This window comes from Trachypithecus francoisi, unplaced genomic scaffold, assembly GCF_009764315.1.
Source record: "Trachypithecus francoisi isolate TF-2019V2 unplaced genomic scaffold, Tfra_2.0 Lachesis_group5, whole genome shotgun sequence".
Taxonomy (NCBI): Eukaryota; Metazoa; Chordata; class Mammalia; order Primates; family Cercopithecidae; genus Trachypithecus; species Trachypithecus francoisi.
This window is the reverse complement of record NW_022681470.1, coordinates 93,272,226-93,294,402: the sequence shown is the minus strand read 5'-3', so window position 1 is coordinate 93,294,402 and position 22,177 is coordinate 93,272,226. Positions and strand designations below refer to the sequence as shown.

Genomic DNA, 22,177 nt, shown 5'->3' with positions numbered 1-22,177 from the left:
GGAGGCCGAGGCAGGTGGATCACCTGAGGTCAGAGTTTGAGACCAGCCCGGCCAACATGGTGAAAGCCTATCTCTACTTTAAAATACAAAAAATTAGCCAGGCATAGTGGCTGGCGCCTTTAATCCCAGCTATTTAGGAGGCTGAGGCAGGAGAATCATTTGAACCCGCGAGGCGGAGATTGCAGTGAGCCAAGATCATGCCATTGCACTCTGGCCTGGGAGACAGAGTGAGACTCCATCTCCAAAATAAATAAATAAATAAATAAATAAAAAATAAATAAAAATAGTAGGCCGGGCGCGGTGGCTCAAGCCTGTAATCCCAGCACTTTGGGAGGCTGAGGCGGGCGAATCACGAGGTCAGGAGATCGAGACCACCCTGGCTAACACGGTGAAACCCCGTCTCTACTAAAAATACAAAAAACTAGCTGGGCGAGGTGGCGGGCGCCTGTAGTCCCAGCTACTCGGGAGGCTGAGGCAGGAGAATGGTGTAAACCCAGGAGGCAGAGCTTGCAGTGAGCCAAGATCGCACCACTGCACTCCAGCCTGGGTGACAGAGCAAGACTCCGTCTCAAAAAAAAAAAAAAAAAGTAAAATACACACAACATAAAATTTACTATTAATAACATTAATACATACACAATATTGTGCAACCATCACCACTACCTAGTTCTAGAACATTTTCATTGCCCAAAAGGAAACCCTGAACCCATTAGTTACTTTCCATCCTCTCCCTTAATCTCCAGACTCCTGGCAATCACTTATCTACTAATCTGCTTTTTGTCTCTATAGATTTGTCTATTCTGGTTATTTGGAATAAACAGGATTACATAATATGTGGCCTTTGTATCTGGTTTATTTCACTTAGCTTAATGGTTTCAAGGTTCATCTATGTTGTAGCATACATTCATTCCTTTTTATTGCTTAATACTATTCCACTGTGTAAATATACCACATTTTGTTTACCCATTCATGGGTTGATGGACATTTGAGTTGCTTCTACTTTTGGCAATTGTGAATAGTGCTGCCAAAAATAAACATTCGTGTATGAGTTTTTGTTTGAATGTCTGTTTACAATCGTATTGGGTATATACCCAGGAGTAAAATTGCTGAATCATATGCTAATTTTATGTTTAGTTTATTGAGGAACTGCCACTGTTTTCCACAGCAGCTGTAGCATGTTACATTCCCACCAGCAATATCTGAGGGTTGCAATTTCTACACATCCTTACCAACGCTCATTTTCTGCTTTTTGTTTGTTTTAATTTTAGCCACCCTAGTGGGTGTGAAGTGGCATTTTATCAACTTGATTTGCATTTCCTTAATGACTAGTGATGGTGTGCATCTTTTCATGTGCTTCTTGGCCATTTGTGTACCTTCTTTGGGGAAAGGTCTATTCAACTCTTTTGCCCATTTTTCTCTCCTTTTATTTCTTTTATTTCACCTGCAACTATAGACAGGATCCAAAGAGAAGTTTTCCAGTCTCTTTCCTGTGTTTAATGGAGACTTACCTTACCCTTCTGTGTTATTTTTTAATTTGGTTGTTTGTCTTTTTGTCGTTGAATCGTAGAGATATCAACTGTGAAATGAACTGACTCTGCAGCCAATGCCTCCTAGCCCCTCATTTAAAGTGCTCCCTCCTCTTCTTTTAAGTCTATATACAGGCAAATAGCTTCAAAAGCTGGAAGAGACCCTTAATGTCATTTTTCTCCACCTTCAGGTTGTCCCCCATTCCTGCAGTTTTTTGAGTTCCCAAACTTCAAAATTGGCTGTGTATCCTCAGTCATTCCTGCTGCATGTTGACCTCTACTATTTTGGCTCTATAAATAATGAGAAATGCGACCAGCACAGTGGCTCACGCCTGTCATCCCACTGCTTTAGGAGACTGAGTCCGCAGCATCGCTTGAGCCCAGGAGTTCAGGTTACAACGAGCTATGATCTTGCCACTGCACTCCAGCCTGGGCGATAGAGTAATATTGTGACTCTAAAAAACAAAAAAGAGGAAAGAAGAAAAAGTTATATAAAAATCACACATTAGATTTGTTTGTTTGTTTGTTTGTTTTCTTTTTGAGATAGAGTCTCGCTCTGTCGCCGTCCAGTGGCACGATGTCGGCTCACTCCAACCTCCGGGTTCAAGCGATTCTCCTGCGTCAGCCACCTGGGTAGCTGGGATTACCGGCGCGCGCCATCACTCTCGGCTAATTTATTTCGTATTTTTAGTAGAGACGGGGTTTCGCCAAGGCAGCCAGGCTGGTCTCGAACTTCTGACTTCAGGTGATCCGCCCGCCTCGGCCTCCCAAAATTCTGAGATTACCTGTGTGAGCCACCGTGCCCGGCCTTGACTTGAATATAAAGGTTCCAACACCCCCAAACACAAGGTGCCCCTATTTACAACTGGATCTTCAATAAACGTCTGGTGATTCAATTTCCGCCAATTAGAAAGAGCCCAACCAGAACACGCAGGCGCCTTAACGCTGAGGGCATAACGAAGGTAAAGAAGGCGTGGCTACTGCCCAAATCCAAGATGGCCACCAGGAGGCCGTCCGTTCTCGGAAGGGCAGCCCATCCTCGCTCCTGGGAGGCTCAAAGGCTCAAACGCCATTGGCGGAATCGTCGACAGCTCATCCTCCGCCCCCCGCAGGCGGCGGCAATGACAGAGTCCAAGTTTCCGGTTCCGGCAGTACCGGGAGCCGAGTCGAGATGGAGGAAGATGCGACCGGCGGACGGCATTCGCTGGGAACGACGGATAGACTGGGGGCTGCGGCCTAGAGGTCTGGGCTTGGAGTTCGCCTCAGACGCGGCGGAGCCGCCGGAGTCTGAGAAGGTAATAAGCCACCGGCTCGGGGTCCCTGACAACTAAGGTCTCTGAGGATCTGCACTTGTCAAGGAGGCAAAGGATGCCTGGGGTGCCAGGCTGTGGTGCCATGCAGTTTTGGGAATGAAGGACAACTGCTGTGAGGCGTCTCTTCCTGGCAGAGGAGCGTGAGATTCGCTGACAGCGAAGAAGCACGGCAGGGGGCATGTTCGAAGAGCCAGAGTTGGGTGTGCGGGGGCCAGGACAGAGGCTGTATAAAGGGGGTGTCCCACGGAGTATCTTGAGAGTATTGTCATGTGTTGTCTGTGATGAGGGATCACGTGGGTACCTATGGAAGACCGAAGGAAAGCTGGGTGGGAATCTCACCATGTCCGAGGTAGGGAGGAGATGATCTCGAAGGAGGATTCGAAGGCATCCCCAGGCATTCCCCTAGGGAAATGTATATTCAGTAGGACAGGTGGGCAAGCATGTACATATATTCATGTTCATGTGGTAGATAGCTCCCAGGATGCAGATGCAATAGGGAGAACAGAAGGAACAGAGGGTATTGGTCTCTATTCTCTGTTTCCAGCTGAGAAGTGGGGACCCATGGATGTCTTGTCAGGAGTTGTAGAAGATGATTTTATTTGAAAAGATCCGAATCGATCAAATGGTCATCGTTGTGCTCAGTTCTACTGACAAGTCAGGATGGAGTCAGAGGGCTCCTAACCTACTCATAAGGGTCCCAGAGTCCTGGAGTAGTTGTTACAATTCCTTTTTTTTTTTTGGAGACAGAGTCTCGCTGTGTTGCCCAGGCTGGAGTGCAGTAGCGCGATCTTGGCTCACTGTAAGCTCCGCCTTCCGGGTTCACGCCATTCTCCTGCCTCAGCCTCCCCAGTAGCTGGGATTACAGGCACCCACCACCACGCCCGGCTAATTTTTTTTTTGTATTTTCGGTAGAGATGGGGTTTCACCGTGTTAGCCAGGATGGTCTCGATCTCCTGACCTCGTGATCCACCCGCCTTGGCCTCCTAAAGTGCTGGGATTACAGGCGTGAGCCACCACGCCTGGCCATTACAATTCTTATAAGGCTGACAATCCTTAATACTTAAAGCAATGCTTCCCAAACTTATATATTATAAAAGTTTGGTTCTTATTCAGCAGGTCTAGGGTGCACCCTGAAATTCTGTATTTCTAACAGGCTCCCAGGTGATGTCCATGATGCAAGTCCGTGGACCACCTTGGGTGGCAAGGACTTAGAGCATCACTGTCCAGTAGAACTTTCTGTAATGATAATGCTTTACTGTTAACAAAATGCCTTCACAATTATTAACTCATATGAGTTGCACTACAACTCTTATACAGCATTGATAGGCTTTATTAGCCTGATTCAACAGGCAAGGAAACTGAATTTCAGTGAAGTGACTTGGTTCCAGTCTTACACTACTGAGTAATGGCAGTGAAATTCAACATGGATCTCCCAATTGCTGGTGTTCTTTCTGTTGTATGACCTTGCCTTCCAGGTGACACTGCCTTCTCTCGAGCCAGAATCTTATCCCAGAACCTAGTGAATAGTCAGTCCCATGTGAATTTTCTGGTACAAGGAGAGTAGAGGTGGAGAGGAGGAGGCATATGCCAATTTGTCCCTTTCCATTGGTGGGGTCAGTAGTGGGAGCTCTGCCTCTAACACTTCACTTGATGACTTCAGGACAAAGTGCTCACTAATTCTGGGTCGCCTGTTAGGTCCCCAGAGGAAGCACTTCAGCATTTGTGCCTGAGCAGTGTTAAAAAGTGGAAGAAAATCTGGAATTGGAGCCATGCACATGAGGGTCTGAGAAAGAGCCCTAAAGAAGTTGGGCTAAGTTGGGAGAAGGGAAGGCTGGAGGGACTTTGCATATGGGTATCTGCAAAGAGGATTTTTCAGAGGGCAAAACAAGAAGAATGGGATTGATACTTCTGCAAGAAGTTTGGAAGTTATGTAACAAAGAGCAGGTTGAGATCCTACCTTTTAGGAGCAGCCTGCCCCCTTTGAAGGGGTAAAGGGAGTGGGTGTAGTGCCCTCTCCCCTTCTATTGTAGTGGCTTATCCCTCTAAGGCATGACCCTTGGATAGGAGTTACCTGTCTCAGAAAGTCCCCACTTCCTTGTGGGAGTTTAAAATAGATTGGCGTATGTGAGAGATGGAGACAAGGTGGGAAATTGGATCCTGTCTTAGGATTTCTCATCAGGAGATGCTGGTACTTAGTGTTTCAGCTTGATAAATTGAGAAAGTGCCATGAAACCAGGTCCTGGAACAGAATCCCTGGTTGCTCTGTCGTTTAGCTGCTCTGACCCTCTGCCCTGTAGAGCATGCATTTTGCATGTGCCTGGCAGGAGGCCCTCCTGCTTGAACCCGGCTGTATTTGTCTGTGTTGACAAGGTGACTGCTCAGCCACTAAGCTTGGTCACTCCACAGACACACTAGGAAAGCAGAGGCAGTTCTTGGTTTCTCTGGAACAGAGCTGCAAGAACTCTCTGGGCATCTGCATGGCCAGGAGCTTTTGCTTAACTGTTGAGTGACCTGCAGCCATAAGGGCATTAATTCTGCCTTCCAGAGGTGGGAATGACTTGGCCTTAAACAGTGATTTGTGTTAGAATTCTTCAAATCCCATAAGGTAGAAGGCATGGTGGAGCAGAGAAGAAATCTTGGCTCATATCTGCCTCTTCCATTGATCAGCTATGTGACCTTGGGCCTGTTACTTTTTTTTTTTTTTTGAGACAGAGTCTCGCTCTGTCGCCCAGGCTGGAGTGCAGTGGCCGGATCTCAGCTCACTGCAAGCTCCGCCTCCCGGGTTCCCGCCATTCTCCTGCCTCAGCCTCCCGAGTAGCTGGGACCACAGGCGCCTGCCACCTCGCCCGGCTAGTTTTTTTTGTATTTTTTTAGTAGAGACGGGGTTTCACCGGGTTAGCCAGGATGGTCTCGATCTCCTGACCTCGTGATCCGCCCGTCTCGGCCTCCCAAAGTGCTGGGATTACAGGCTTGAGCCACCGCGCCCGGCGGGCCTGTTACTTTTAACGTAACTGACCCTCCATTTCCTCATTTATCAGAAGTGTCTAACTGTACACAAGTGAAATTGTAAGGATTACATGAGGTAGTAGATAGTCAGTCAATCCTGTTGTTTTTCTGTGTCTTCTCACCTCTCACTGGTATTGGAAGTATGATCTTGCGACCCTGGATGGCAGCCACTCTGGGGCAGGAGAGACAGTGACCACCTTTTGAAGGGCTCAAAGGAAAATATTATCCCACGGGACTTAGTGGGTCCTCCAGGCTGAGGCTGGGGAGGAGGACCACCCTTGCCTACAGCAAGTGGCATATCATTGTTCTAGGGGTTCTCTTGACGGCAGAACTTTGCCTGCAGCTCATTTTCCACAGTCTAGATTTTCCAGTCTTGCCAATCCAGTTGACTTCTGTCTTCTCATTTCCAAGCCTTTGTTCTCTCCCTTTCACTGTCTACATGAATTATCCTTAATTCAAACTGCTTTGTCCTGTAGGAAGCCTGTGCGAGTTATGTGCACCTCCCTCAATCCTTACCTTGAAGCTGAGGTTTTCCCTCAGTTCTCAAGTACTCAGTTTGTACTGCAAGTAGTCCCTATGTTAACGAAAGTTATACAGTCCAGCTCAGGGAATCCTGAAAAGATGCCCTTGCTTCCATGGTAACCAAAAGGCAGTTCTCATGGAATAAAAGCTACCTGAAGCCTCAGTTAGGACCTTTGGTTGGGGAAGGTGGTTGAGGATGGACTGTGATTAGTTGCTTGGCATGAGGTTTGCTACTGGAACTGCTAGTGTAGAATGTTTCAGCCCCCTAGAGTTGTCCCTGTTTTGTGGCTACCTCCTTTCTCTGGGATTTCTCTTAAAGTCTGGGGAGCCCCTGCTTCTCACTTCCTGGAATTTATCTTCCCACTCTCCCTTTCTGGCTGAAAATTTCTAGTATCTTACAGAACAGTGGTAGGCTACACTGGAGCACATCATATTACCACTAAATACATCTAATAAATGATATCCTCTGATTTGACATTTCCTAAATGTGAAGCTCCTGATTTTATACAGTTTTGAAATTAGTAAGCTTGTTAGTTTTGTTTGAAATTCTAGGCATTGGATACACTTAACATAAGGGCTACACGTGCATTAACATGCTCTGGTTTCCTTCCGTCTGTATCTTTTTTTTTTTTTTGAGATGGAGTCTCACTCTTGTCTCCTAGGCTGGAGTGCAGTGGTGTGATCACAGCTCACTGCAGCCTCAACCTCCTGGGCTCAGGTGAGCCTCCTACCTCAGCCACCCAAGTAGCTGGGACCACATGCCCGGCTAACTTACTATTTTTTTTTTTTTGAGATGGAGTCTTGCTCTGTCGCCCAGGCTGGAGTGCAGTGGCGCGATCTCGGCTCACTGCAAGCTCTGCCTCCCGGGTGCCCACCATTCTCCTGCCTTAGCCTCCTGAGTAGCTGGGACTACAGGCGCCCGCCACCATGCCCGGCTAATTTTTTGTATTTTTGGTAGAGACGGGGTTTCACCGTGCTGGCTAACTTATTTTTATATATTGTAGAGACGGAGTCTCCCTATGTTGCCTAGGCTGGCCTTGAACTCCTGGGCTCAAGTGATCCTCCCACCTTCACCTCCCAAAGTGTTGGGATTATAGGTGTGAGCCACCATGTCCAGCCTTTTCCTCTGTATCTTGTGTCCATTCCCCAGAGCAATACTGTGTCTTCTTGAACAGATGGTTTCTTTCTTTCTTTTTTTTTTTTTTTTTTTTTTTTTTTGAGACGGAGTCTCACCCTGTCGCCCAGGCTGGAGTGCAGTGGCTGGATCTCAGCTCACTGCAAGCTCTGCCTCCCAGGTTCCCGCCATTCTCCTGCCTCAGCCTCCCCAGTAGCTGGGACTACAGGCGCCTGCCACCTCGCCCGGCTAGTTTTTTATATTTTTAGTAGAGACGGGGTTTCACCGGGTTAGCCAGGAGGGACTCGATCTCCTGACCTCGTGATCCGCCCGTCTTGGCCTCCCAAAGTGCTGGGATTACAGGCTTGAGCCACCGCGCCTGGCCGAACAGACAGTTTCTTGAAGTCAGAGTCTATCTCCTCTGTCACTTCTCCCCCTTCATTATCTAAGACTGAGGTTGTGGTTTATATGCTTGGAGTTGAAAGCATGCAGTCCAACATGTTCTGTACTCTGTAGTTCTCCAGACTCTCCAGGGAAACTACTTAGCTCTCAGGTGGTTCTTTTCTGTTTTTCTCAGAGTTAGTTATCTAATAACTGAAGAGGACCCTGCCCTTTGGCCTGTTCCTGACTTTCTAAATCCTTTTGCTGGAGGAAAGGGAGGTGGTGGGGGGTGCCCTGTGGTGTGAAAGTCCCACTTGCCCACACTTTCTTCCAATGCAGATGGGAGAAAATATCATGTAAATGTAGTGACTGTGGGTCAGGGGAGCTCTGAGAGGCCAACATGGGAAACCGGAGACAAAATGAGTCAGTTGGCGATCAGAGGCACCCTGCTGCGGGTGCAAGGCCAAAGGTGATGCCTCCTCAGTAGGCCCCGGAGCATCAAAACTGGAACAGTCCCTTTCAGCCTTCAGGAGCCTCCCAAATTCACTTAGTGATGTCCCATTCACCTGCTTAAAGGCCCTGCATCCTGTCAGGTAGTTGGTTTGTCCACAGCATCCTGAGCTCTGCCTGGGTGAGCCAGACAAAAAGAATGGTCCCTGGTCAGGGTAGTGACACCAGGGCCCAGAGAGGCAGAGAGTTGGGATAGAAGATCCTGTAAGCTGGGATAGGGAGCTGAGAAGGCCATGGAGCCAGGGGAATCACTGAAGTGAGGGACAATTTCTGGAGGAGGGAAACTGAGTAAGGAAGGCCTGGCCAAAGACAGAGAAGGGGACAGTATCCTGATCTATGAAGGAAGACTCAAGTGCAGATTGACAGAGCCAGGTTGGGTGGAGTCCAAGCTTTGGGCAAGTGAGTGTCCTGGAGATGAGATCTGAGAATGGGACTTCAGAGCCCAGCCAGAAGGGAAGAGCACAAAGCTCTGACCTCCTTCTTCACATCCCTCCATGCTGCTCAAATCCCAGGTCTTCAGGCACCATGGAGGACAAACGCAACATCCAGATCATCGAGTGGGAACACCTGGACAAGAAGAAGTTCTACGTGTTTGGTGTGGCAATGACAATGATGATCCGTGTCAGTGTCTACCCATTCACCCTCATCCGCACCCGGTTGCAAGTTCAGAAGGGGAAGAGCCTCTACCATGGGACCTTCGATGCCTTCATCAAGATCCTGCGAGCAGATGGTATCACTGGCCTCTACCGAGGGTTCCTGGTCAATACCTTCACCCTCATCTCTGGCCAGTGTTATGTCACCACTTATGAGCTCACCCGGAAGTTTGTAGCTGACTACAGCCAGAGTAACACAGTCAAATCACTGGTGGCTGGTGGCTCAGCCTCCCTTGTGGCCCAGAGCATCACAGTGCCCATTGATGTAGTCTCCCAACACCTCATGATGCAGCGCAAGGGTGAGAAAATGGGCCGCTTTCAGGTGCGGGGGATCCCAGAGGGACAAGGGGTAGTTGCCTTTGGCCAAACCAAGGACATCATCAGGCAGATCCTGCGGGCTGATGGGCTTCGCGGCTTCTATCGAGGCTATGTGGCTTCACTGCTTACCTATATCCCAAACAGTGCTGTCTGGTGGCCCTTCTATCACTTCTACGCAGGTAAGCAGGGGCCAGGACAGTGGGGGAGGAAAGTGGGATTTCTAATGGGGCTGAGATACTGTTGCTTTGTGCATGTTAGAGTGGAGGTGAGATTTAATGGGGGAATGGATCATTCATTCAGCAAATGTTTGAATCCAAGAGGATTTAAAGATGCATAAAACATAGTTTTTACCTTCAAGGAGCTTCTAATGTAGTGAGGGAAGCAGACAGGTAAAAAGACTGGAACAATGTGTAGCATATGCTCTGTGTGCTTTGGAGTCACTGGAAAGTGGGGGAGGACAAAAGCCATGGGATGTTTAGGATTTGAAGATAAATCTGATGGGTAATGTGAGCTTTTGAGTTGGATGTTTTCCTCAGCTTTTTTTTTTTGAGATGGAATCTCACTCTGTCACCTAGGCTGGAGCGCAGTGGTGAGATCTTGGCTCACTGCAACCTCCACCTCCCAGATTCAAGTGATACTTGTACCTCCCTACTACTCCTGAGTAGCTGGGACTATAGGCGTGTGCCACCATGGCTGGCTAACTTTTGTATTTTTAGTAGAGATGAGGTTTCACCATGTTGGTCAGGCTGTTCTGTAGCTCCTGACCTTGTGATCTGCCCGCCTCGGCCTCCCAAAGTGCTGGGATTACAGTAGTGAGCCACCAGCCCCTCAGCATTTTAAATTCAAGGTGTGATATAACTTTGAACCTCTCCATTCCTATAATGTATCTTTGTTCATAAGATATTTTACTTTTTAAGTATTTCCTGTTTCCTAGAAATGGGGTTACTGAGTCAAAGATAACATTTTTGAGGGCTTCCATAAACATACTGCCAGATTGCCTTCTCAAAGGGCACGGTGCATTGTTGAAGAGCAGGACTTGAGTGTGTGCCTGCTACCCTGGGACATCCATCCACAGCTTTGAGTAACCACAAAACTCCCGTTAGGGCAGCCTATGTTTGCAGCCTCCCTAATCCCTGCTGTTGGCTCACAGCCCTTGGTAGTGGGCATTCTGTCCCACCCCATTGGAAACTTTTCTGACCAAAATTTTGATGCCTTCTTAACCTGTAATGATTTTGTTTCTGTGGCTCTGTACTTTCCTGGTGCTCTTTTGTTTTTCTGATTATTGCTTCTTTCTTCTTTCTTCTTCCTTCTTCCTCTTCCTCTTTTTCCTCTTCCTCTTCTTCCTTCCTCCTCCTCTTCCTCCTCTTCTTCTTTCTTCTTTTCTTCTTCCTTCTTCTTTTTTTCTTCTTCCTTTTCTTCTTCTTCTTTTTTTGCTAGCTCTATTACTTCTATTTAGCACAATGCTTCCTCTGGGGTATTTGTTAAAAGTCAGGTTCCTGGACTCTACCCTGACCCTTTAATGTTAAAAAAGCTTCCCAGAAAACAACAACAACAACAACAACGCTTCCCAGGAAATGTGAGCATCTTCTCTGGAGTCTGTCTTTAGCCCTCTCTCCTCACTTGACTGCATTTACAATTAGAGCTGCATTTTTCTGATGTGCCCATCATCTCTACTTCCATTCTCAGACTAACCTGTCGAGAGCTCTGGACAGGCATTCTGACTGTAGGACTTCTCTATCTAGATGCATCTACTTATGTCTAAAACTTTCTTCAAGTAACTAGTCTTCATCCCAAGCTGACTGTCTTTTTTTCTGACTTACTTTCATTGGTCAGTGGCCTTGTTATTCTTCAGATTACTGAGACTGAAGTCTTGGGGATTGTGCTTGACCACTCCTTCTTTCTTGTTCCCACGTCTAGTCCTGGTAACTCTAGAATTTCTCTCCCAACTTTCTCTTCATTCCTACCGCCTTCCCTGGAAACCATGCCTCTGTTACCTTCTTCCCGGACTGCTGCATCAGTGTTCTAGCTGTTCCCTCCAGAGTTCTCTTCCTTCCTGTCCACATACATCTCTAATGGACTGACCTTTTCGACTGGAGTTGTCATGTTCAGTGGCTTCCACTGCTTACTGAGTAGAATCCAAACTCTTCAGCCTGACTTCAGCCTCCCTTAACAGTGAAATCTCTTGCTTCTCCCCTAGGTATAGGCAGTCTGTGCTGTAGCCTGGGCAGGTAGTGCACAATTCCTCAACCACACATCACCTCTCCTACCACCGTGTTTTGTTCCTGCCACCCCTCTACCTAGATGCCTCCCAGGTTTGCTTACCCCTGGTGCAATCATGACTTACCTTAAGTGCTCCTTATTGCCTCCTCTTCCTTCCTCTCTATGTAACCCTTAACCCAGAAGTGATCTTTCCCCTTTTTCATCCCCATGACATTGAATCTTTCTTAAGGCAGTTATACATTTGCCTTGATGTTATTTGTGTGTGCCTTATCTCTTCTACTGAAGGGAGAGGAAACTAACATTTATTGAATGCCCATGTGTGCCAGGGCTCTGTTTGAGGGCTTGCATATCTCATAATTCCAATCTCGCAATAATCCTGTGATTTAAGTGTTCTATAAGAACAGGGACCATGTCTGTTTTTGTTCACTATTGTTCCTCCCAGCACCTAGCTCAGGGTCTGGTGAACCTTAATTGCTCAGTAAATATTTTTTGAATTAATAGACTGGTTCTTGCCACTCCCTTTTGCTTAAAATCTGCCAATGCTGCCTTACCGGCATCTAGAATAAAATCAATTTTCCTTTCCATGGTCTATACATCTCTCTTTTTTTTTTTTTTTGAGACGGAGTCTCGCTCTGTCGCCCGGCCTGGAGTGCAGTGGCCGGATCTCAGCTCACTGCAAACTCCGCCTCCCGGGTTTACGCCATTCTCCTGCCTCAGCCTCCCAAGTAGCTGGGACTACAGGCGCCAGCCACCTCGCCCGGCTAGCTTTTTGTATTTTTTTTTAGTAGAGACGGGGTTTCACCGTGTTAGCCAGGATGGTCTCGAACTCCTGACCTCGTGATTCACCCGTCTCGGCCTCCCAAAGTGCTGGGATTACAGGCTTGAGCCACCGCGCCCGGCCTATACATCTCTCTTGATGTGACTCCTATCTGCTTTTCCAGCCCCACCTTGTGCCACTCTCCTCTTCCTCACTGCTCTTCCCTCAGTTTCTGGTATACATCAAGCTCTGTTCTTGCCTCAATGCCTTTGCAGATAATGTTCTCTGCCTGGACATCCTTTCCCCTGTTCTTCATGTGGTTGGCTCCTTCTCATGCTTCAGGCTTCAGCTTACACGTCACCTTTGCGAAAAGGACTTTATTTTATTGGAAAGAGGGCTCTTTCTGTTTTATATTTCAGCACCTTCTTTCCTTCTTAGTACTTGTCATAATTTGCAGTTATTTTACCCCCAACTCCCAGCTTCTTAGTTAGAATATAAATTCCATGAAGGCATCTCCCTGTCCATGTTTCTGTTTTATGTCTGGTACTTGTCATGGTGCCTGGCATCCATTATTAAGTAAATACTCATTTATATCATTAAATACTTGTCCAAAGTCAAGCCAGTCTTAGCCAAGAGGGATTTAAACCAAGTCAGCCTTAGTTCATCTTTTGCCTAGTAGAAAAGAGATTCTTAAATGTTTCTTGAATGACTAATGGAGAAAAATGAAAGATGTGGAGTCCCTCCTTCCCTCCCTTCCCTCTTTCCTTCTTTCATTTCCTTCCTTCCTTCCTTCCTTCCTTCCTTCCTTCCTTCTTCCTTCCTTCCTTCCTTCCTTCCTTCCTCCCTCCCTCCCTCCCTCCCTTTTCCCACTCTGTTGCCCAGGCTGGAGTGCAGTGGCACGATCTTGGCTCACTGCAAGCTCCACCTCCTGGGTTCATGCCATTCTCCTGCCTCAGCCTCCAGAGTCACTGGGACTACCGGCACCCACCACCACGCCCAGCTAAGTTTTTTGTATTTTTAGTAGAGATGGGGTTTCACCGTGTTAGCCAAGATGGTTTTGATCTCCTGAGCTTGTCATCCACCCGCCTCAGCCTCCCAAAGTGCTGAGATTACAGGCGTGAGCCACCGCGCCCGGCCCTTTCTTCTTCTTCTTTTTTTTTTTGAGATGGAGTTTCGCTCTTGTTGCCCAAGCTGGAGTACAATGGTGTGATCTAGGCTTACCGCAACCTCCACCTCCCAGGTTCAAGCGATTCTCCTGCTTCAGCCTCTCAAGTAGCTGGGATTACAGGCATGAGCCGCCATGCCTGGCTAATTTTGTTTTTTTAGTAGAGATGGGGTTTCTTCATGTTGGCCAGACTGGTCTCAAACTCCTGATGTCAGGTGATCCGCCTGCCTCGGCCTCCCAAAGTGCTGGGATTACAGTTGTGAGCCACCATGCCCTGTCTGACATGGAGTTATTTCTACCACTTTCTTGCTTTTGTGTTTCATCTTCTCCCCAAGCCCCAGGAAAATGGCATATGTGCATGATTAAAATTGGAATCTGGATCCTGCTATAGCTTGCAGGCCTGAAGGCCATAATAGACAGGCCCAAGGAGGCGGCAGTGCCAGTTCAGATGCTACAGTTGTTTTTTTTTGTTTGTTTCCAACAGAGTTTTACTGTTGTTGCCCAGGCTGGAGTGCAATGGCATGATCTTGGCTCACTGCAACTTTTAACTCCCGGGTTCAAGCAATTCTCCTGCCTCAGCTTACCAAGTAGGTAGGATTACAGGCGTCCGCTGCCCCACCCGGTGAATTTTTTGTATTTTTAGTAGAGACGGGGTTTCACTATGTTGGCCAGGCTAGTCTTGAACTCCTGACCTCAAGTGATCCACCCACCTCAGCCTTCAAAAGGCGTAAGCCACCATGCCTGGCCCAGATGATACAGTTTAATGATTGCAAAATGCCTTATTCTTGGGAGAAACAGGACACCAGTAAGGCTGAGCCACTAGTTCACTTTGTTTCTGTTTGTATGCTGATTCTGGGGAAGACAGTAATTAGAACTGGGGGAGAGGTGGTTCTGGTGAGGTTTAGGGAATTCTGCCATGCCACCTGAGACTTGGAAGCTCTCATTTCTGCCCTGCCAGCCTCCACCTCCCTACTTCTCCCTGGCCACAAACTAAAACTAGGAGCATGAGGGAAAAAAAAAAATTTTTTTTTTGAGACGGGGTTTCACTCTTGTTGCCCAGGCTGGAATGCAATGGTGTGATCTTGGCTCTCTGCAACCTCCATCTCCCGGGTTCAAGCAATTCTCCTGCCTCAGCCTCCCGAGTAGCTGGGATTATAGGCATGCGCCATCACACCTGGCTAATTTTGTATTTTTAGTAGAGATGGGGTTTCTCCATGTTGGTCAGACTGGTCTCAAACTCCCGACCTTAGGTGATCCGCCCGCCTCTGCCTCCCAAAGTGCTGGGATTACAGGCGTGAGCCACCGTGTCCGGCTGAGGAAAAAAATTCTGAAAGGTATGACAACTGAACTATAGAAGAGAAAATCCTAAGTGACTTACCTCTTGGATCTCATATGCTGTTCCTTCCCTTACTCATACTGCTCCAGGGTACTGGACTTGGCTGCCCCTCGAACACTTGCTGTATGCTTGTCCTCAGGACCCTTGCATAGAATGTTATCCCTTCTTTGAAAGCTCTGTCCACAGATCCATGTGGCTTGCACTGTCTCCTTCAGGTCTTTGCTCAGACTTCACCTTCTTGGAATGGGCTTTCATCCTTTATCCCTGAGAGGTCTGAGAAAAAAAATAAAAGATAAAATGGCAACCCCTTCCCCTCCACCCTTGGCCTCCCTATCTCCCTTTCCTGCTTTATTTTTATGTATAGCACATACCTGCTGACGTAGTTGTGTATTTTGCTTTTTTATTTGTTTATTATCTCTTCACACTAGAATATAAATTTCCTAAGCACAGGAATTTGAGGCTTTTTTATTTACTGTTAAATCCTCAGGACCCAAGATGACCAGCTTATGGTAGTCGCTCAATAAATCTTTGTTGAATAAATGAATGAACATGTTGTCTTTCACCTCCAGAGAGAGTAAAAAGAAAATTCAATTGCAGGTAGACTTCTCAGTGGTACTGGGATGGGTTAACCTGGGTACCATTCTATCTTCATTAGCATTTTGAAAGATGAATTTTCTTTCTTGATATAAGCTGGAGAAAAGTGCTCTTTGTAGGATGTGACTTTCTATTTTAATATTGTTTTTATTTTTAAAAACATGCACATGTTTCAAAATTCAAAAGTTAAGAAAGGGTATGTAGTATGCAACAAAAAGACTGACCCACCTGGTTCCCAGTGTCACTGGTTTTTATTTAATTTTTAATCTCTTTTTTTTTTTTTTTTTGAGATGGAATCTTGCTCTCTCACCCAGGCTGGAGTGCAGTGGTGCAATCTCAGCTCACTGCAACCTCTGCCTTGTGGGTTCAAGTGATTCTCCTGCCTCAGCCTCCCGAATAGATGGGATTACAGGTGTGCACTGCCACGTCTGGTTAATTTTTGTATTTTTGGTAGAGACGGGGTTTCACCATGTTGGCCAGGCTGGTCTCAAACTCCTGACCTCAGGTGATCTGCCCACCTCTGCCTCCCAAAGTGCTGGGATTACAGGCGTGAGCCACCACATCCAGCTTTAATTTTTCTTTGAGACAGGGTCTTACTCTGACGCCCAGGCTGGAGTGCAGTGGCGTGATCATGGCTCACTGCAGCCTCTACTTCCAGGACTCAGGCGATCCTCCCACCTCAGCCTCCCAAGTTGCTGGGACTACAGGCCTGCGCCACCATGCCCAGCTAATTTTTGTATTTTTGGTAGAGGAGGAGTTTCACCATGTTGTCCAGTCTGGCCGCAAACTCCTGGGCTCAAGTGATCTACCCTTCTTGGCCTCCCAAAGTGCTAGGATTACAGGCTTGAGCCACCACTCCCTGGCCATGTCACTGGCTTTTAATGTATCCTACCAAAGTTACTCAATGTATTCCCTCTCTAAGGAATCTTGTCCTGTTTAAATGGATGATGTTGGCCAGGTGCAGTGACTCGCACCTGTAATTTGGGAGCTGAGGTGAGAGGATTGCTTGAGTCCAGGAGTTAAGACCAGCCTGCGCAACATAGTGAGACCCCGTCTCTACAAAACTTTTTTTTTTTTTTTTTTTTTTTTTGGGACAGAGTCTCAGGCACCCACCACCATGCCTGGCTAATTTTTTTTTTTTTTTTTTTGAGATGGAGTCTTGCTCTGTCACCCAGGCTGGAGTGCAGTGGCGCGATCTCGGCTCACTGCAAGCTCCGCCTCCCGGGTTCACGCCATTCTCCTGCCTCAGCCTCCCGAGTAGCTGGGACTACAGGCGCCCACCACCACGCCTAGCTAATTTTTTGTATTTTTAGTAGAGACGGGGTTTCACCGTGTTAGCTAGGATGGTCTTGATCTCTTGACCTTGTGATCCGCCCGCCTGGGCCTCCCACAGTGCTAGGATTATAGGCATGAACCACCGCGCCCGGCACTACAAAACATTTTTTAAAAAATTAGCTGGGCATGGTGGCATAAGCCTATAGACCCAACTACTGGGGAGGCTGAGATGGGAAGATTGCTTGAGCCCGGGAGAGTGAGGCTGCAGTGAGCCATGATCATGCCGCTGCACTCCAACCTGTGTGACACAGCAAGACCCTGTCTCGAAAAAAAAAATCAATCAAAATAAATGGGTGATATTTCCAAGATGACTCCTGGAAAGGGCCTGAGACTTAATAATTTTTTGAAGGAAGCAGAGAAAATAAAAGATAGGAGTTAGGTGTCTAAGGTGGCGAAGAGCGGAGGGCTGGTCTGGGTTGGGAAAGCCACCTGGTAGAAGCAGCAAGCACAGTGAGGCCAGACCGGTGGTGCCTTGTGTCTTGAGCCATTGTCTTTCCCTGGATTCCAGAGCAGCTCTCCTACCTGTGTCCTAAGGAGTGCCCTCACATTGTCTTCCAAGCCGTCTCAGGGCCCCTGGCTGCAGCCACTGCCTCCATCCTCACCAATCCCATGGATGTCATACGAACCCGCGTGCAGGTAAGACTGGCCACTTCCCTCACCCTCCTCCTGGAGAAACCATTAGAAGCATGACCTTCAAGCCCTCCAGTGTTGCCCTGACGGTCACTCTTTGTTTCCTGGCCCTCTAGTCCAGTCCGTCTTCTCCTGAACATCTAAGCCCCTTCTATGTGCTTAGCATCTACAGAAGCCAGCCCACAACCAGGTGCAGTGGCTCACTCCTGTAATCCTAGCATTTTGGGAGGCCAAGGTGGGCAGATCACCTGAGCCCAGGAGTTTGAGACCAGCCTGGCCAACATGGTGAAACCCTGTCTCTACTAAAAATAAAACATTAGCTGGGTGTGTTGGCATGTGCCTGTAGTCCCAGCTACTCAGGAGGCTGAGGCAGGAGAATCACTTGAACCCAGAGGTGGAGGTTGCATTGAGCCGAGATCACGCCAGTGCACTCCAGCCTGGGTGACAGAGTGAGACTCTGTCTCAAAAAAAAAAAAAAAGAAGCCCGCCCAGCACTTAAAAGTACCTGGAAGGCTTCTCACTCTGTCTGCTACCTTGCATACCTCTCCTCCATCACATGCCCATACCTCCAGGAAATCTTACTGGTTTCTTCCAGCCTTTACTGGAGTCCTATTCCATAGCCTATTAGCATAGCCTGTCAACAACTCTTTCCTTTGCCTTGCAGGTTTGTGATTATAAGCAATCTTGATTTCAGTTAATTCATAAGTCTGTCTGGTTTTTCCAGTAGGCCGTAAGTTCTCTATGGATTATGAGAGTGACTTTTCTTAAATAGGTTTCACAGATTTTAGGTGTGGATGCAGCAAAACCCTGACAAAGCCCTTAGTAATGCCTGTCTTCAGTCAGCTTAAAGACAGTTACACAGCACTTAGACCAAGGAAATAGAATCTGAATGATGATATGTAATATGCAAATAGTAGGTGTTGCCATATAAAGTTTTATGTCTGATTTGAGGTAGAGAATCAAAGTTGTACAAGAGAATGAAGTCACTGGGTTATGGTGAGGGGAGGAGGGAAGGAAAATAACCTTAACAGGTTAGGGATAAAATCAGCTTCCCTAGTACCAGGATGTTGGGAAGGAGATAAGTAATAAATATAGGTATTTTTGTTTCTAGGAAAGAATGCCCCCTCATTTGAAAATGAATACACTGGCATCTGGTTGGTTTGCAAATAATAAAGCACACAGGGTCAGTCCTCATTCTTTCCTGAGCTTTATTCTGGGCGATCTAGGAGGAGATCCAAGGGAAAGGACAGGTCTCTACTTTGAGGAGCTTCCAGGCTGGAAAGACCCAGAGGCATAGGTGAAAAAGTCCTTGACATGGCTGTGGAAAAAGTAGAAGGGTTAGGGAAGCAGAGATGGTCACAGGAGAGAGTATTGGAGAGGAAGAAGGGAGTTTGTAGGAGGGTGTTGAAGGAGGTGGGGCGGAAGCAGGAGATGTTCTTAGCCATGGCTGGGATACCTTGTGAAGGTCATATCATATAAGGGGCAGTATGAACAAGGAGTGCATCTGTCCTGTATTGGCCAAGGGGCTGAGGGGTGGTTTATAAAGGTATAGTTTAGGGGTCAGGGAGGGTGTGGAACTGTTGAGAAAGAAGAGAGAAGTGATTTCTGCTTGGCCAGGCTTTCAGTGTGATAGGGAAGATGCCTGTATTTGTTCACGGGGTGTGTGAAAGATGGCAGAGATGGAGAGGAAGGTTCCAGCTCTAGAACTTCGAGGGATTGAAATGATCAGAATCAAAATCAGACTGGCAGAGCTGCAGAGGGTCTTAGAGAGGATTTAACCCAGCCTCCCTGAGACCAAAGAGCAACATCCAGTTCAAAGACTCATAGCTACATAGATTATCTCATGATATCTATGATAGTTAACATTTATTGTACACTGAAACGATCTGCCACCACTGTTTAGTATTTATGAATATTATTTTCTTTCTTGCTTATAACAACCTCATGGTGCAGGTACTATTATCACTCTTTTATATTTGAGGAAATTGGGACACAAATTGTTAAATTACCCAATGTTATGTTGTTAGTAGGCTGGGGAGCAGAATTCAAACTTAGGCAGTCAGGCACCAGGGCTTATACTAAATCACTCTGCTGTACCATCCCTCACAAGCAGAATCCACACCTTCCGACGTCTGAGTCTAGTTCTCCCCACTTTAGCCTAAGGCCGAGGGAGATTGAGCAGACGGGCTCTGACTACAGACAATGGCCCTCCACTGTGTTGATTTTTCCAGGTTGAGGGTAAGAACTCCATCATCCTGACCTTCAGACAACTGATGGCAGAAGAAGGGCCTTGGGGCCTCATGAAGGGCCTCTCAGCCAGAATCATCTCAGCCACACCTTCCACCATTGTCATTGTGGTGGGCTATGAGAGCCTCAAGAAACTTAGCCTCCGACCTGAGCTGGTGGACTCGAGACACTGGTAACCAGTGATGGGGAGAGAAGCCTGCTGTTTTCCACACTACCGTGGGACAGGGGCAGAGTGGAGAGGATGGCACCCTCTCCAGATGCCCCCACCACACACCCAGCCCTGCCCTGGGCCAGGTGGCCTATCTGGGATAGGGATAGAGACTTTGAACTGCTCTTGCTGAAGAGGCTCCACACCTGGATCCCTTGCCCCCACTATTTAAAATTCTCTTCTTAGCTGGGCTCCCTCACTCAGTTCCTGTATTCCATACTGGCCTAAAGGCCCCACCCCCCACCCTGCTAGCCCTTCTTCTGGCTTCCCCCTCCGTGTCCCTGAGACCCTGAGAAGAGCTGTACCTAGAGCTTGCTTACTACCACTGGTTCTTCCTCTTGGGCTTTCAGCCCAGATTCCAAGCAGCTGCTATCAGCCCTCTCTCCCTTCATCTCTTAGCCTTGCTTATTTTTATTTTGGGACCGAGCTGCCCACTAGATGACTCTGCTTTTCCCTGCTCTTGGGGCTAAGGTGCCAGGCACTTATTTGCACAGGGAGCAGGAGCAACAAAAAATCTCTGGTTCTCCAGAGCACTCGTCCTCTCTTTGGAGGGGTTATTAGGTTGGGGAGAAATGTTGATACTTTTATTTTGTGTGTGTGTGTGTGTGTGTGTGTGTGTGTGTGTTAACATCTATGAACCAGGCTATTAGTCCTGCTCAAGCGCCAATCCTGCTGTCAGAGCTCACCCCCTTCCTAAGACAGGTAGAAAAATGTAATGTAACTTTTTCCTCAATTCTAGTTCCCTGTCCCTTCAGTCTCAGGAGCCCCAGGAGAGTCTAAGCTGGGGCATCCCCTGGCCCAGAGGACTCCCGTGGTGGGCACAGTTCTAAGTGGGTCAGGCTGTCTTGGGTGCACTGGACTTGGAGCACTACCTTGAGAAGTCAGGTTGAGAAAGCAGTTGATCTAGAAGGCAACAAGAGGGCATGTGTTCCCCAGCACATCTACCCAGGCCAGCAGAGCCAAACCTAGCAGAGGGCAGTGGGGAGATTCTCTGCCCCAGGCGGCCATAACATACACATAAATACCCCAATCACTCAGACTTATGGCGATCTCTAAGATCCACATCACTGGATGCGTAGTCATCCCAGTCATGTTACCCTGTGGAGGGATACTGGAAGAACATAAAGAGCAGTTCAGAAAGTCACCCAATACAAGGACCACTGCATTTACCAGCCTGATACTGCCAAGATTATCTGATGCTCTCCTCAGGAGCTAGAAGAGGAGTGCTCCTTCTTCCCTGCCTCATCCTCCCTACTGCTACTCCCCCCAAGCCTGTGTTGCAGGTAGAGAGGTGCAGCAAATAGAGAAGGCATGTCAAACCCTGCATTTCTACCTGAGACGTTTGACCTGGATGATCCTCCAAACTCTATTGGTCCCACCCCCTGGGAAAGGCCATGGTGCCAATTTGAAAGGTGCTAGCTACCTGAAGCCTTGGTATTTCTTCATGGCTGCCGCACATTCTTCCACCCTGGCCAGAACAGGTTGTGAAAACCACTTCTCTACCTTCACCACCACCACTGTCCATCTTGATCTCATTGAGGGTTTTCCCCTTTCACTTGATTTTATTTTTGTTAATCCCTTCCTGCACTTTGTCAAGAGAGTCCTCCAGTTTCTATCCAGGAATGTTCACATCCAAAGGGTTGGACCCACCAGTCATTCTGAATCTTCCTGCCCCTCCTCACCGCTTTACCCTGAGAACCACAAATATAATGGAAGCAGTGGGGCCCCCTCCCCCACCATCTCTTTAAGCTCATCCTAGCAAGACCTCTAGAGACCCTAGAGACTTCAGTCCTTCCTCACCATGGCACAGTGGGGAAAGTGGCAATGGGGAAAGTGTCTCGGACGGGAGGTAGGATCCTGCCACTCGCGTCTTAGTGTTTCTCCCCCAAGACTTTCCTTCTGTTTTGTTTTGTGCAGTATTTTACAGCCCCTCTTGTGTTTTATTCTTTGTTTCTCGTACACACACGCAGTTTTAAGGGTGATGTGTGTATAATTAAAGGGACCCTTGGCCCATACTTTCCTGATTCTTTAGGGACTGCGATTGGGTTTGACTGAAATATATTTTGGTGGGGAATGGGACTGTGGACTTCCATTCTCCCTAAACTGGAGTTTTGGTCGGTAACCAAAGCTAAAAGAAACCTCTGGGAGACTGGCCAAGACGGGAAACCTGACTGGAGCATTAAGAATGAAAATGCAGACTCTGAACGTTTGATGAAATGGACTCTTGTGAATATTAACAGTGAATATTCACTGTTGCACTGTAGGAAGTCTCTGAAGTGTAATTAAAAGTTTTTATTGAGCTCCCGAGCTTTCGCTTGCGCATATTTCTCGGGTCGCGGACA

The 22,177-nt window shown here is 47.6% G+C and overlaps 1 protein-coding gene and 1 pseudogene across 5 annotated transcripts; one reads left to right on the top strand and one right to left on the bottom strand.

Annotated features, from left to right (window-relative positions):
• Window positions 1-1,439: 1,439 nt before the first annotated feature.
• On the bottom strand, window positions 1,440-1,573 carry LOC117077066 (annotated as a pseudogene).
• A 1,089-nt stretch (window positions 1,574-2,662) lies between these two features.
• On the top strand, window positions 2,663-22,142 carry SLC25A44 (solute carrier family 25 member 44). 5 transcript variants are annotated; one of them, XM_033195526.1, is made up of 4 exons: window positions 2,663-2,821; window positions 8,885-9,522; window positions 17,259-17,386; window positions 19,612-22,142. In XM_033195526.1, the coding sequence occupies exons 2-4, from the start codon at window positions 8,898-8,900 to the stop codon at window positions 19,801-19,803; spliced, it is 945 nt and encodes a 314-aa protein (XP_033051417.1). In that variant the 5' UTR covers window positions 2,663-2,821; window positions 8,885-8,897; the 3' UTR covers window positions 19,804-22,142. The 5 variants fall into 5 exon arrangements, 4 of the variants coding, with proteins under 4 accessions (XP_033051417.1, XP_033051421.1, XP_033051419.1 ...); XR_004433537.1 differs by having other exon boundaries at window positions 2,671-2,821; window positions 17,264-17,386; XM_033195527.1 differs by having other exon boundaries at window positions 2,684-2,821; window positions 8,885-9,324.
• The last annotated feature ends 35 nt before the right edge of the window (window positions 22,143-22,177 follow it).